The following is a 14,389-nucleotide window of genomic DNA, read 5'->3' as shown; positions in this document are numbered from 1 at the left end:
ATTGCCCCCAACAATCTGAACCTTCATTTTGATGAGTTGGAAGAATGAAAGGCTGAGTCTACCTTGAGCCTCATCCAAATTGCACTCCAGGCTCTCAGCAGTGTTTGCCTGCATTCTAATCACTACACGCCACCTCGGCCCTTCTTTCCTTCTTAAGGAGGGTGGGGATGTTAGTGGGAAAGTCTTTTAGATCAGGGCTCCTCCATGGCATTTCCATTTCTCACGGGATGGGAAGGGGGAACCCCCCTTCACAATTTCACTGAATAAACAGATGAGTTTACAATACTGTATACTGTTCAAGACAAGCTGACTCCAGTTCCCTTGCACGGAGAGTAAAAATAAGAAAATAGGAAGAGCAGCATTCTTTGCTTTCTGCTTCTCTGCTGCCGCGCTTGGCTCAGGGAAGATGAGGAGGACCTGTTGCTAAAGCCAAAACAAACCTATTGCAGGCTGTACATGACATAGTAGAATTATAAAATTGGAAGGAACCATTTCAGTCCCCAGGTCTAACGCCTGATCAGTACAGTTAAAACATCCTTGACAGATAAATGTCACAATTATGCTTGAGTCCATCCATTACAGAGGTGGCTGCCAGCTTTGTCAGTAATTAGCCTCAGTGTTAAATCTATTGTTGCAGTTGAAAAGTTCCCCCTGCCAACTTCCATTGCAGCACCTCCTTTCTTGGAACTGGCAACTGTTCTTCCTTTGGCATACTATGGAGGTGTCTGAAGTGTGTTTATTCCTTCTGTGCAATTTGGGCGGGGGGGGGAGGAAGGGGGGAGAGTAGAGAAGAAAGTACCTGATGTTTCCTGTTCAACCTGTTTTTGCCACTGTCGTTTCCATTACCATAACTTAGTATACACCAGGTTTGGTTTGGTACCAAATTACCCTCATTAAAGAGGGTTAAGTTTCCACGAAACTCCAAAGGTTAGAAAGTACACAGTTGCTATATCCCTACTGATTGTATCTCTCTCCTGGGAGTCAAACTATTCTTCAAAACATTTGAGGGCAAGACAAGGAGCAAAAGGTTGGAAACTAATCAAGGAGAGAAGTCAGAACTAAGAAGAATTTTGCTGACAGTTAGAACAATTAATTAGTGGCACAATTGCTGCCAGAAGTTGTAAATGCTCCAACACTGGAAGTTTTAAAAAAGACATTGGATAAAAATTTGTCTGAAATGGTATGGGGTTTCGTGCCTCAGCAGGGGGCTGGACTACAAGACCTCTAAGGCTCCTTCCAACTCATTTATTCTATTCTCATAGTTTCTATGAGGCTCTTTCCATTCTTTGAGTCATTGAAAGCGAAACACAAATGCATCAGGGAGACAACACAAATTTAAAGTTGAAATGAACGTAATGAAATTGTGTGCCAAACTACTGTAATGTACATTCATATGCTGCTACAAGAAAGCTTGGCCTGAAATCTGGTAATACGATCCCCATGATCTCATCTGGAAGACTCAGAGTGAAACCAATGACGGAGATCCAGAAAAATAAAATGAATTGCCAAGTTGCTTAAACTAAATACATCCAACACTATCTGACCATAAATCTCTTAGTAATTGGCTGCATTGTTAAAGGGTTGTTATGGATAAAAGGTCACTTTTCACTGAAGCACTCCCGTTCTCTGATCTGACATTTTTTCTTCCTCTGAGCTGAAGGGTCTGAAAGTCAGCATGCCCTCTTCCAATTCTTCAAACTTGGAACTTGCTTCAAAAATATAACAGGAAGCTCTCAAGCAGATCTCAAGATACAACCTAAGGCCCCAGTTCATTTCCATTCTTGTTTTTTAAAGTATAAGTAGTCCTCAGGCTTATAACAATGGTATACTGACCGTTCTAAATTACAGTGGCCCTGAAAAAAGTGAATTATGACCATTTTTTCACACTTGTGACTGCTGGAGCATCCCATGGTCACATGATCAAAGTTTGGATGCTTGGCAATTGACTCATATTTATGACGGTTGCAATGTTCCGGGTCATATGATCATCTTGGGTGGCTTTTTCACAAGCAAGGCCAATGAAGAAGCCAGATTCACTAAATTAACCTGATTACTAATTTAACAACGGCAGTAATTCACTTAATAATTGTGGCAAGCCAGTTCATAAACAAACTCACTTAAGAACTGTCTTTATTAGCAACAGAAATGTTGGGCTTAATTGTGGTAGTAAGCCAAGAACTACCTGTAGCATACCTGTAAAAAGCTTTACCTTTTCTCTTATTACTTTTTCAGATTGTATCACTTTGCTATCATCTAGCGCAGTGCTGGAGAACCTTTTCGGCACTGAGTGCTAAAACGAGAGTGCACGCACGCCAGCATGCCAAAAACTAGAAGAGCAGGTGCCTGGCATCCACGTTTTCTTTCTAATGCACACATGCATGCTGGCCACCTGGTTTTCCAGTTTCTGGAGTGCATGCACACATCAAGACAGCTGGCTGGTGCGCATGCATGCACTAGTAAATGGAAGAGTGTCAATGAAGCAACCCCCCCCAGCCTGCCATCAAAAACAAGCCAGTGCAGCCCCCTCCCACTATTTCTGCAAGGCAGTGTTACTGCTTCTTGGCCAGCATGCTTCTTACCCTGGTGTTGGACTGATGTTCCTCCTGAGCAGACTCAGATCCTGTGCAGCCCCGCCATCCTAGAAGAGTAGCAGCTGCGGCGGCAGCCGCAGGGTGAGGGGAGGCGCGACCGGCCAGCCCTTGCAGCTGCTCCATAACCGGTGAGCCAGGCCCTCGGTAGTATCTCCATGTGTGAAGAGCCGTGCTCTCCTCTGGCCCTCCTGGAGCAGCTCACCTCCCCAACAGCGGCTCCTTGCCCTCCTCCAGCATCCCGGCTGGAAGCGGCAGTGCAAGAACCGCTGCCACCTCCTCACCCCGGTGGTGGCAGGAGCAGCAGCTGGGGGGCCTGGGCACGGGTGAGGTGCGGTGGCGGTTCTTGCGCTGCTACTTCCAGCTGGGATGCTGGAGGAGGAGGAGGAGCAGCCATCAGGGAGGCAAGCCAGAAAGATGATCTTTTGGTTTCAAGCGTGCGCATGCACACCGGCCAGCTGGTCTTCTCGTGCACGGGAGCACCAGAACCCAGAAGAGTAACGGGTGATGGCTTGCATGCCCAAAGATGCAGAAAGGGGATCCTGGTGGTCGCTTCCTTTTTTAAAAATAAGTTTTTTATTTTTTAATTACAAAATATAAAATAAACATTCATGCATCAGCAGTGTTTTATCTGCAATTTTTCTTTGTGATAGCCTCATTCAATATCTTATCTTCATTTACCTTATTCACATTATACATTTTTATTTTTATTTCTTATAAGCTATCATTTTATTTATTCTTTGTGTTACTTTTAACCTTTAATTCCAAAGCCCTTTTTTACTCTCCAGCGATTTATAAAATACCTCCCAAATTTCATAGTATTCAGTTTGTTGTTTCTTTTAATCTCCAAAGTCAACCCATTCCTTTCTGCACATTCTAATATTTTCCTTATCACATCCTCGTCACTAGGAATATCTCCACTTTTCCAATGTTGTGCAAATACAATTCTAGCTGCTGTTCCAGCAGTTGCTTCCTAGGGGAGCCGAGCTGTTGGCCAGGCCAGGCAGGCAGGAGCTTCCCTTCCCCCCACCTGATGGGTGTCTTACGTGGCTCCCACACATGTGAAGACCAGCTGGCTGGTGCTCTGGAAACTGGAACAGCAGCTGCCCTGTGTACATGTGCACACCGGCAAGATGATATTCCTATTTCTGGCATGTGCATATGCACTGGACAGCTGGTCTTTGTGAGTGCACGCCCACCACAAAACAGAACACCAGGTGGCCTGTGCATGCTCATGCCAGAAGCCAGAAGATTATCTTCCCAATGTGCACATGCACCCTGGACGGCTGCTCTTTCAGTTTCCAGCATTCCCACACACATGAAGACCAGCTGGCTGGCGCACCGGAACCCAGCCAAGCAATGGTCGACGGCTCGTGTACCCAGAGAGATTGCTCTGCATGCCACTTCTGGCACGCATGCCATAGGTTCGCTCTCACGGATTTAGGTTATACAGAGTTTTGCAGCCCCAAATCTGGTTGCTCTACTTTATTAAACATGGGATGGAATGTATTGAAGAATTCACTTATGTTACAGTCATTATAGTTCCATAATATAAATTTCAGTTCCTATTATAATCCAATTTAAGCTATCCATTAGACATAGATTTTAACTTCATTTATTTTGCATTTAGCAAATCTTACTTATCCTAAATAGGTCAGTTCAAATTGATGCTGTTTATTCTGCTCTCAAAGGCACATTCCTTTTCATTATAGTTTACAGTACATTTACTGCATTTATTTATTTATTTATTTATTTATTATCTAACTATATTTACATAGGACTATAGTATGTCAGGGATTTGGAATGGCAAACTGTCCAAGTTATAGTGTCCAAGATCTCATTGCACAAAAGAATTACTACTCATAGTCACACAGAAACAAAGAAAGTTAGCAAATAGACTCAGAAGTCAAAAGCAAAACCAGGTCAAGACTTAGACAAGGGTCTGAAGATCAAGATTTAAGATTCAAGCAAAAAAAAAGGAGGGTGCACTGACTGTTGGATCAGTGTTAATAAATTAAGACCACTAGACCATCAGTGAAGAGCTACTCTTAATCAAAGACAAGTTCTTGCAGCAGCTACTATTTCATCTACGGAGAATCTACGGAGAGGGGCGGCATACAAATCTAATTAATAATAATAATAATAATAATAATAATAATAATAATAATAATAATAATAATAATAATAATAATCTATACTCAGCTGGTGTTTTTTCAAGCTCCCTCAGGTCTAATTGTAAGGTCATCTAACCACACTGGATTACTCTCAGGTTTCTCTCATCTTTGCAATGCTCTTCCTTATATTTTGTCAGGAACCATTCTTGGGACTGCATTAGTGGGTCTAATTCAACAGGATTATCTGATTTTTCTTCTTCCTCTCAGAAAGCAGCTATGACTGGAAGGGCTTCTTTTACATTGGGCATTCACTCTGGTCCACTTAAGGTGACTGAAAAATGTAGTTTCTCCAAACTCATTGGTTATTTTTTAAATTGTCCTTACACTTTGAAGCATAACATATAACTATTAGTAACCCAGAGATTCCTATTTCAATGCACATCCACATCTTTCTAGACCGAGCATGTCCAATTTTTTGGCTTGCCTGGTGTGCACTGAGTGTAGAGGAATTGTCTTGGGTCACATATAAATAACATTTATTGTGTGTGTGTGTGTTGTGGAGTCACATTAGCTGTCCAACGAGCCACGTCTGTGGGTTGGACATGGTTATTCTAGAATAAATGATACAATTTTATGCTTCTCATGTAATTCTCCCCCCACCTCCCTTTTAATTTTCTTATTGAAACCAAGAAATCTAAGCTGCTCAAAAGTTTTTTAGGATTGGGATAGTAAATAATGGAACCAACAGGTAACCTTTCTAGTTATGTAGAGAAGTTATATAGAGAAGCTATCAGTTTTAACTGTATCTATGCCACGGATCTTTGCTAATAGTAAGGTGGTACCAGTTAAAATTGTTATCCCCCTTAATTCTTAATTTCTTCTGAGATTTGCTTATGTTTAGAAAGTTATCTTCCATTGTATGCGCTTGCATTCATTCAGGCAAATGTAAAACTTACAAAAGAGCCATAGTTTACTGCTAGAGTCTGTAGGGACCATGGAAGGCCAAGGCCAACTAGAATATCAAAGACATTGCTTCCGATGGAGTTAGAGACGGCCATGTCACCCATTCCTGCAATACAAGAAAGTAGATAAGTCAGAATTACTGCAAAACAGAACTACTGAAGCAGGCCTCTAGATTCATAACTGGGCATTGCTTTTATTACGACCAGCTAAGACGTTGTAAAAGCATACGTAAGCTTTCTTCAGAACAAAGTAAAAGCAGAAGTTAAGAAATGGAAAAATTACTACTACAATATTATTACAGAGAAATTTAAAAAGCCTCCCTGACATTTGTCTTTTGGAGCAAATGGAGGGGAAGGTGCTTGAGGCTTCCTGTTCATGCTGTTTTGGTCATTGTTTTTGTTAGCATAACTTAGTATGCAGCAATAGTAGTTTCTAACATATTGCTTTCAAGAAAGAGTTTGAAATGAAGTTTCACATGAAACTCCAAAGTTTAGAGTACACAGTGACTATAACCCTACTACCAGTACTCTTTTCTTTCTTCTCCTTTCTTCTCTCTAAGAAGAAAGGAGAACTGTCTATTTCCCAGTTTTCTAGAGCGGGGGTCTCCAACATTGGCAACTTTAAGACTTGTGGACTTCAATTCCCAGTATTGTGAAATTCTCGGAATTGAAGTCCTCAAGTCTTAAAATTGCCAAAGTTGGAGATCCCTGTTCTAGAGAATATGTTTTTTTTATTTTTAGGTCATTGACAACAAGATACAAATGCAGCAGAGAGAGAATAGAATAGAATAGAATTTTTATTGGCCAAGTGTGATTAGACACACAAGGAATTTGTCTTGGTGCATATGCTCTCAGCGTACATAAAATAAAATATACATTTGTCAAGAATCATGTGGTACAACACTTAATGAATGGAGAGATTTAAAGATGAAATCAGCTTAGTGAAACCATGTATCAAGCTACTGTAATGTACTCAATATTAATAAATACAATAGCAATAGACTTAGACTTATATACCACTTCACAATGCTTTTAGCAGTCCTCTCAAAGTGGCTTACTGAGTCAGTTTCTGTTCTTAAAATACAGAATTAGATTCTGTATGGCTAGAATTCAGTATGGGAAGGGTGCTAATCTTGGCATGCTTACTGCTGACATATTTGTTTCTGGCAGTCGTGATTTGCAAGGCCTCGGTTTACCAACATCACATTCTTTGCCATATGTTGCACACAGGAATATTATGTCTTCAGCATAATAAAAGTAGTGTTGTAGAGATGACAAAATCTAAGGCCTTCCAATTTAGAAGTTAGGCCAACACATTTAATATTGAGAAGTGTGAGCCAAAATATAAAGTGGACAAAGCTGTGATTTTCAGCAGTTATGATCTGAAAGTATTCTAAGGGCTACAAAAAAAGAGAGAAAGAAAATGAAAAGAAAAATAAGGAAGATGGAATTGTAAAGGATGAAGAACAGGCAGAGAGGTGGCCCTTTATTTCAAATTGTCCTCTGCATAATCCATTATAACATTCTTATGGTGAAAAATCAAAGAGAAATGGGAAAGAGAAAGAAAAGGGCATGCAAGTTTAGAGATATTTCTTATCTTTCTTCATTATTATTTTTTGGCTACCTCTCTGAACAGAGACCCTATATTATTTCCATATTATGAATATATATTCTCTATTGTAGAAATTGTTATTTCTTTACCCTGAAACAGAATTAAAGAATGCCTTTTAAATATCTTCAAGAACTCTGTAATATTCATATATAACAAATTACAAATATACCTTGTCTTGCCACAATAAGGCTTGCCATACAATCTGGTACACTGGTTCCAGCTGCCAGAAATGTGATTCCCATTATCACATCTGGAATACCCAAAGTGAAACCAATGACTGTGACCTAGAAAAATAAAAAAGAATTGTCAAGTTGCTTAAACACTTATCTATAATACCATTTGGTTTTCAGTGAAATGTTCTATGGGTGGAGATACTTTAGGTTTTCCCACTGATCATCATGTGGCTACAACTAATTTCTGCAGGAGCAGTAGTACTTATGAACAGTTTAGATGAAAAAGGTATTAGATTTGATTGGATTCCAAGAAACCTATGCTGCAACTAGTATGGGTGATATTATGAATGAAACCTAAAACAGGGAGCTTGCAAGCACTCTCAGCAATTGTTACTGAGAGCACTCTCTGGCTGCTTCAGTATAAAGTTAGAACTGTAGGTACTAACATGGTAAGGCAGACAGTTAGAGTAGGGATCTCCAATTTCTAGTCCATAAATTGACACTGGCCCGCAGTATGCCAGCAATCAGGCTTTGCAAAGAAATGAAGTCCCATATGCGGATGATTAGTTGAGCTAAAAATTTTGGGTATAATATAAACTTAGAACAATGGGATAAAATTTGGAACAAAAACTATAAATTAACTAAATCAACTACATATAAAAAAACCCTATATAAGATGTATTATAGATGGCATTTACTCCCAGCATATTTGGCCAAAATACCCCTAAGTGTTGGAAATGTGATCTTAGTATCATATGTGGTGGACCTGTACAGCTATAAAACAATTTTGGCATAAAATTCATATATGGCTAGAGGAAAACAAAAAATAAATATGAAACCAGAAACATTTCTAATGGGAATACTGGAGCAGAAGGTAGAAAAAAATACTACTATATTGCATATTCTTACAGCAGCTAGAATTAGTCTTGCACAATATTGGAAACAAAAAAATGTACCTATTAAAAATATAATAATTAAGAAAATTGTGGACTGTGCTGAATTAGATAAAATGACAATGGAGTTAAATGAAAAGGAGGATTCAGAATACTATGAAATTTGGAGCTTATTTTACGATTGGCTTGAAAGGAGAAAATAAAACTTAGTACATAGATGACTTTATTAACTTTTAGTTACTATAATTATTAAGCAAATCTTGTAATGTATATATAAAAGTATGTTAATAATAAGACCGATTGTATCAATTTTCCTGTCCTATAAGAATAGGCATTTTCCTGTCCTATAAGAATAGGTATCAATTTTCCTGTCCTATAAGAATAGGAACAAATGGACTAGTTGAGAAATTTGTTTTTTCTTGAGATTTGTGGGGAAGGGAATGCCCACAAGCCTATTTTAAGATACACACAAGAGCTGTGTGCTTTTCCTAATTCAGAATGACAGAAAATGGTACTTCTGGGTTTTTTGCAATGTGATAAAGGGATGGCAAGGACTATTTACCAAGGAGGGGCCACAGGGACACCTGGAGTATGAGGTTTGTCACACCTGACATAATTTCACTGATTGCTTGGCAACTGTTGGGAAGACAATAATATTTTTCTTATGAGCTTCTGGATGATTAGTGCTAAAAACGAAAGGTAGATTTTAGTGTGAGAAGATAGTGCACCTACCAAATCTAAAACTGGCTCAGTCAATACATACCATCCAGACCATTATATAGGAAGAGGCTGCAATCCAGAGTGTTGAGGAAGCAAATGTGACCAAGAACCACTTCTCCCAGTAGGGTTTGCTACAGTTGGGCACCGTGAAGTATAAGAGCAAAGACAGAGGCCAGGTGAAGAGCCACTTGGTAATTTCTATTATGCCAGCTGTAAAAATAAATCAATACATTTTATAAGAACTTTACTTGCACTTATAAATAATGAAAGCTATGTTAAAAATAGTGGTGGAGAATATGGTTAGTCAAAAGAGTTATCTGAGTAATTCAGTTCAATAAACTTTCATATATTGTAGAAAAGATAGCAAGATATGAGATGATGGATGGATGGATGGACAGAGAGATACTGTATATCTTTATAGACTTTATAATAACAGCCAAAGACCAGCAGTTTAAAATAATGCTGGGCAACAAAGATTTTTCTTCTTGAACACCCCTTATAGGGTTATAGGGTTTGGGCTGCTAATCATTATAGGGTTTGGGCTGCTAATCATTAAAATAACCTGCAAATTAATCTATCACATATGTTTTATATAAACTATGTTTTTACACAATGGCAATGTACATCTTGTTCTGGTTTCTGGTAGAACTTTAGCTATTAAAAATAACTCTTACTAAATGCAGAATTTCATAAACAAAGAAACTCCATTTTTATTCTCTTCACTTCCGTATTCAAAATGCAGTTCAGACTAGCACATTCCTTTTCTCCTGTTATCTCTCTTAATTACATTCCACATGCATTCCTCCCGACCTCCTTCGTCTCCCAAGATTTATGTACTCACAGCATGATTCAAAAACAGCAGGAATGACTGTAAAGTAACACAGAATGAACTTGCTTGCTTGGGAGCTGAACGGAAACCCAATTCAGTTTAGCACTACAACATTGAAACTCCATCCTTCTTCCTCACTGGCCCCCTGACGTACCAAATACATCATTCCAGTATTGAACCCATTCCCCCCCTTAATATCTTTTTCTGAACAACTGTTCCTTGCGTTTTTGAACCCTTCTGAATTGAGGATTGACCCAGCGAACGTCTGTTTCTTCCTCGCTAGATTCTGGACTCATAGCAACATCCTGTGGCTGGCCTCCCCCCTGTTCTAATACCTGTAACCCATGGCCTACCACTAATTCATAAACACTATATGTATCAGAGTTCTCAAGCTCTTCATCATCCTCCAACTGACCAGGAGTATGTACAACACATCCTTTATTACATGTTGGATACATGAAAGATACAAAATATGGAACTGTTGTTAAAGCACACCCAGTACATGAAGTACAACTGGAATATTTGTGGAAATCTAAAAGTAGTGCTTCTACTTGGAATGCTTTCAGTGCAGAAGGTTAGAAGGTTTTACACGGCCATGAGGTGCAGAAGGAAGCGAACCAGCAGCAAGGTAAATTAGAACCCACCCCTGCATTACTCCCACATCACAAAAGCTTTGTAACCAGCAGCATTCAAAAGGAAGGACTGTTCTAATTCCAAAGCATTCAATCAAGAAGAGCCAAAACAGAAATGTTTGCCAATTCATATCTTGCTTTCAGTGCTACAAATATCAATTGCTTAATAACTAAAGCAAAAACACAAACATTAAAAAAAATTCTTCAAGTGTCCATAGACCTGTAACTTTATTCTTTGGCAGTGGAAAACATAAATATAATATAAAACAATATTGGGGGATTTAATGAGATTTCTCCCTAAAAGATAAGAAGGCAACTTGATGCTACACAAAATATTTAGAACAAGGTCCACAATCCAATTCTTGCTGGGGTTGGTGGAAGTTGAAGTCCAAAACATCTGGGGAATACCATCTTGCCTATCTTAACCCAAAAGAGAAAAATACTTTCTACTGTAAAGTACAATAAAGTAAATATCTCCAAATTAGATATTTCATCTATGATGAAAGATAAGAATTTGAAATGTTAAAGGAAAGATGGGTAGAAACACAGGAATTTCTTACATGGTGGATCAAATGGAGTGTAAGGGCCTTGGTCGTCGTCGTCGTCGTCATCTTCCTCTTCCTCCTCATCATTCTCATTGTTTTCATTGTCATCATTTTCATTCTCTGTTTCATTGCCACCCTCAGCAGCCTCCTCATCTCTTCTGGTTCCATTTGTGCTTCCTTTAGCAGAGTTGCTGAGTCCTGATCCATTCTCCATGGTATGTTTGAAAGGGACTTTGATGGCTATCTCTGATTCTCCATTGGTATATACTCGGCTGTTGATTAATCTTTGTCTCTGGAAGAAAACAAAAACAAAGTGAAGCATTTTTAAAACACAAACAAACCAAATGAAAAGACAAAGAGATTTGCAAAGCAAAATGACCATAATTATTTGTTCAAAAATATTTGGCTGATGCCAGTATGATGTCAGGACATTGTGATTTTAAAGCATACGTAACTTTTAGCAGTGCCTTAAGCCTGAGAAGCATATAACATGCTGAATTCAATAGCACTTGAATAGACAGAGAATGTTTTTTTGGCCCACAGATCCGTGAACTTATTAACCATGATGAGTTTCTTTTCTGTTGCATGGCAAGGAAAAGACTGCATGGATAGCATTCATGTCAGTGACATAAATTTTATTGGAAACAATAAAGCAGTACAGGAAGTGGATGAAAAACTCATGTAAGCCTACAAAAATTTTGGTTATAACATGCCCTTAAAAATTCATTTTCTACACTCTCATCTGAATTTTTTCCCATCAAACTGTGAAGCAGTGAGTGACGAGCATGGGGAGTGCTTCCATCAAGACGTTACAGCTATGGAAAAAAGATATCAAGGTAAATGGAGCTCTTCAATCCTTTCCTTGAATACAAAAGAAAAGTCAAGAGAAGCAAAAGGGACACAAACGGAAGGCAAACATTTTGAGAAATTTAAACTTTTGAACATTTTAAACTTGTTTACTAATTTAGTTTTTCTTGATAAACATATACAATAGATTATTTAATGTATTCACTGTTGCAAATATAATTCATTTAATTTTAATAAAAAAATATGGGTTTATATATATGTATTAAGTTTTGGTGCATTATTTGCCTATTACCTATAGTTGGAAAATGTAAAATATCTGTTACATGAAAACTAGAGCCAACTAACAACTTGCATTATTATATTTGAATTCAGCATGTGAAATTCATTATCAAAGGACCGTTGAACTTACCTGAATGGTCTTCTCGATGCACTGCAAGGAGAGTCCAATGTGGATAATACTCTAGTCTGATTGGAAGGGTCTGAGTTTAATTTAAATATTAGGCAGGTACCGCCCCCTAACACTCCAGTCAATAAGAAAATGCAGGAGCAGTAAACAATGGAAAATTTTATTAAACAACTGGAAGACAAAAGAAATTAACTTTATGAACTATAATAACTTGAATGAATATGGTGTTCCTGGGCCAAAAACTGGGCGGGTTTGGACTCCCTGTGGAACCAGGAATTCACTTTCGGGATGAACGTCAGGTCCAGACGTAAGACAACCCGATCAGGATGAAACTGGCAAGGATCCGGTCTTACAGAAAGAGCTGATATTTCTGACACGCATCTGGCCAAGGTGATCGCAACCAAGAATGCAGTTTTGATAGAAAGGAAGCGTAATGAAATTGTCTGGATTGGCTCAAAGGGGATTGGGGCTGTCAAGGCTTGTAGAACTAGCGGAAGGTCCCATGTCAGGTACCTATGAACTGTCGGTGGTTGAATGTTAGAGGCCCCTCTTAAAAAGTCCTTAATCCACAGGTGACATGCTAGGGGGCGGTAGTAGTCCTGAACGAGTATAGTGCATAAGGCCACTACATGTCTGCGTAAAGTATTCAAGCAGTCCTGCTTGAAGGAAAGTTAGGACCAGGAGTGGTGAAGCGGTCTGTGGATCCACTTCCTGAGATTTACAGAAGTCACAAAAGGCCAACCAGGTGGCCTGGTAAATGTGCTTAGTTGAAGATCTGCGCGTGGCTTGCATGGTAGCTATGACCATGTCGGGCAGCTGTTGGCGCCTCAGGCGATCCCCCTCAAGTGCCACACGGTCACTTGCCATCACTGGGGCTCTGGGTGTACAATGCACCCCTGACTGAGGTAGATCAGACGGTCTGGGTTCCTCCAACATGGGGAGATGGAAAGGTCCTTTAGATCCGCGAACCATGCTCGATGCGGCCAATATGGGGCCAGCAGTAGAATCTTGGCCCGTCCCGTCAGGATCTTCGTGATTACTTTCTGTATGATGCAAGTCTGTAGAAATGCATAAAGTAAGCCTTGGGGCCAGGGTGACACAGTGCATTCACCCCCTCTGCTTCCGGAGAGGGGAAGTGGGAGAAGAAGCGTGGGAGCTGTGTGTTGTAGTGCGTGGCAAAAAGGTTGACTGCCAAACTGACTGGCTATGACCTGGAAGATTCTGGGGTCCAGCCGCCTTTCCGCCGGGTCTATGATCGTGCAACTTAGCCAATTCGCCTGGACATCCTCCAGCTCCAATATGTGTTCTGCCATAAGGGAGGCTAGGTGAACTTCAGCCCACCGAAATAGTGACTCCATCTCCTACATCAACCTTTGGGACCTTGCCCCCCCCCCCGGTGATTGATGTGGGAATGGGTTTAGATATTGTCCGTCAGGATTAAGATGTGTTTTTCTTGTACAAGGTGAGCAAAGCTGTGCAGAGCTGGAGATACTGCCTTGAGCTCTAAAAAATTTATGTTCACATCTTGTAAGTCCTGTGGCTCCCAAAGTCCCTGAGCCATCTGTGAAGAGGAATGGCCCCCCAGCCTGTTAAACTGGCATCTGTTTTTATCGTTATTGGAGCATGTCCACGAAAGGATGAGCCCCGTTGAATTGCTGGGGAAGCCCACCATCAAAGAGATTTTCTGAGCCGAGGGCTTAGGGTCATCTTTATTTATTTATTTATTTATTTATTTATTTATTTATTTATTTATTTATTTATTTATTTATTATTTGGATTTGTATGCCGGCCCTCTCCGAAGACTCGGGGCGGCTCACAACAAGTGAAACAAATCATAATAATCCAATTAATTAAAATATTTAAAGATTAAAAAAATATCTTTCTGTGTAAATGGCTGGATTTCATCTTTTGAAAGGGCAGCAAGAACCATTGGAGAGGGCGAAGATGACGGTGAGCCCATGGTACGATATCTATGCAGGATACCAGTGTACCCAGTAGTTTTGACAGAAACAATAGTGGAATCTGCTGTTGAGTCCTCAAGGTGTCTAACAGTACTTGAATATTGGTTTGCCTCTCTGGAGATAAGTAAAACATGCATGATTCGGTGT

General features: G+C 39.7%; 1 protein-coding gene across 2 annotated transcripts in view; it reads right to left on the bottom strand.

Annotated features, from left to right (window-relative positions):
* The window catches only part of SLC24A3 (solute carrier family 24 member 3), a 217,894-nt gene that overhangs the window by 17,638 nt on the left and 185,867 nt on the right, over positions 1-14,389 (bottom strand). For both annotated transcript variants that reach the window (XM_070746994.1, XM_070746993.1), the window contains exons 12-15: positions 11,084-11,360; positions 9,106-9,272; positions 7,446-7,560; positions 5,659-5,771 (exon numbers count right to left, since the gene is read on the bottom strand). In XM_070746994.1, the coding sequence (XP_070603095.1) occupies positions 5,659-5,771; positions 7,446-7,560; positions 9,106-9,272; positions 11,084-11,360 (672 nt within the window). The remainder of the gene's footprint in view (positions 1-5,658; positions 5,772-7,445; positions 7,561-9,105; positions 9,273-11,083; positions 11,361-14,389) is intronic.

Source organism: Erythrolamprus reginae, chromosome 3, assembly GCF_031021105.1.
Source record: "Erythrolamprus reginae isolate rEryReg1 chromosome 3, rEryReg1.hap1, whole genome shotgun sequence".
Taxonomy (NCBI): Eukaryota; Metazoa; Chordata; class Lepidosauria; order Squamata; family Dipsadidae; genus Erythrolamprus; species Erythrolamprus reginae.
Note: the sequence above shows the minus strand (reverse complement) of the source record. Positions and strands in the feature narration are given on the sequence as shown.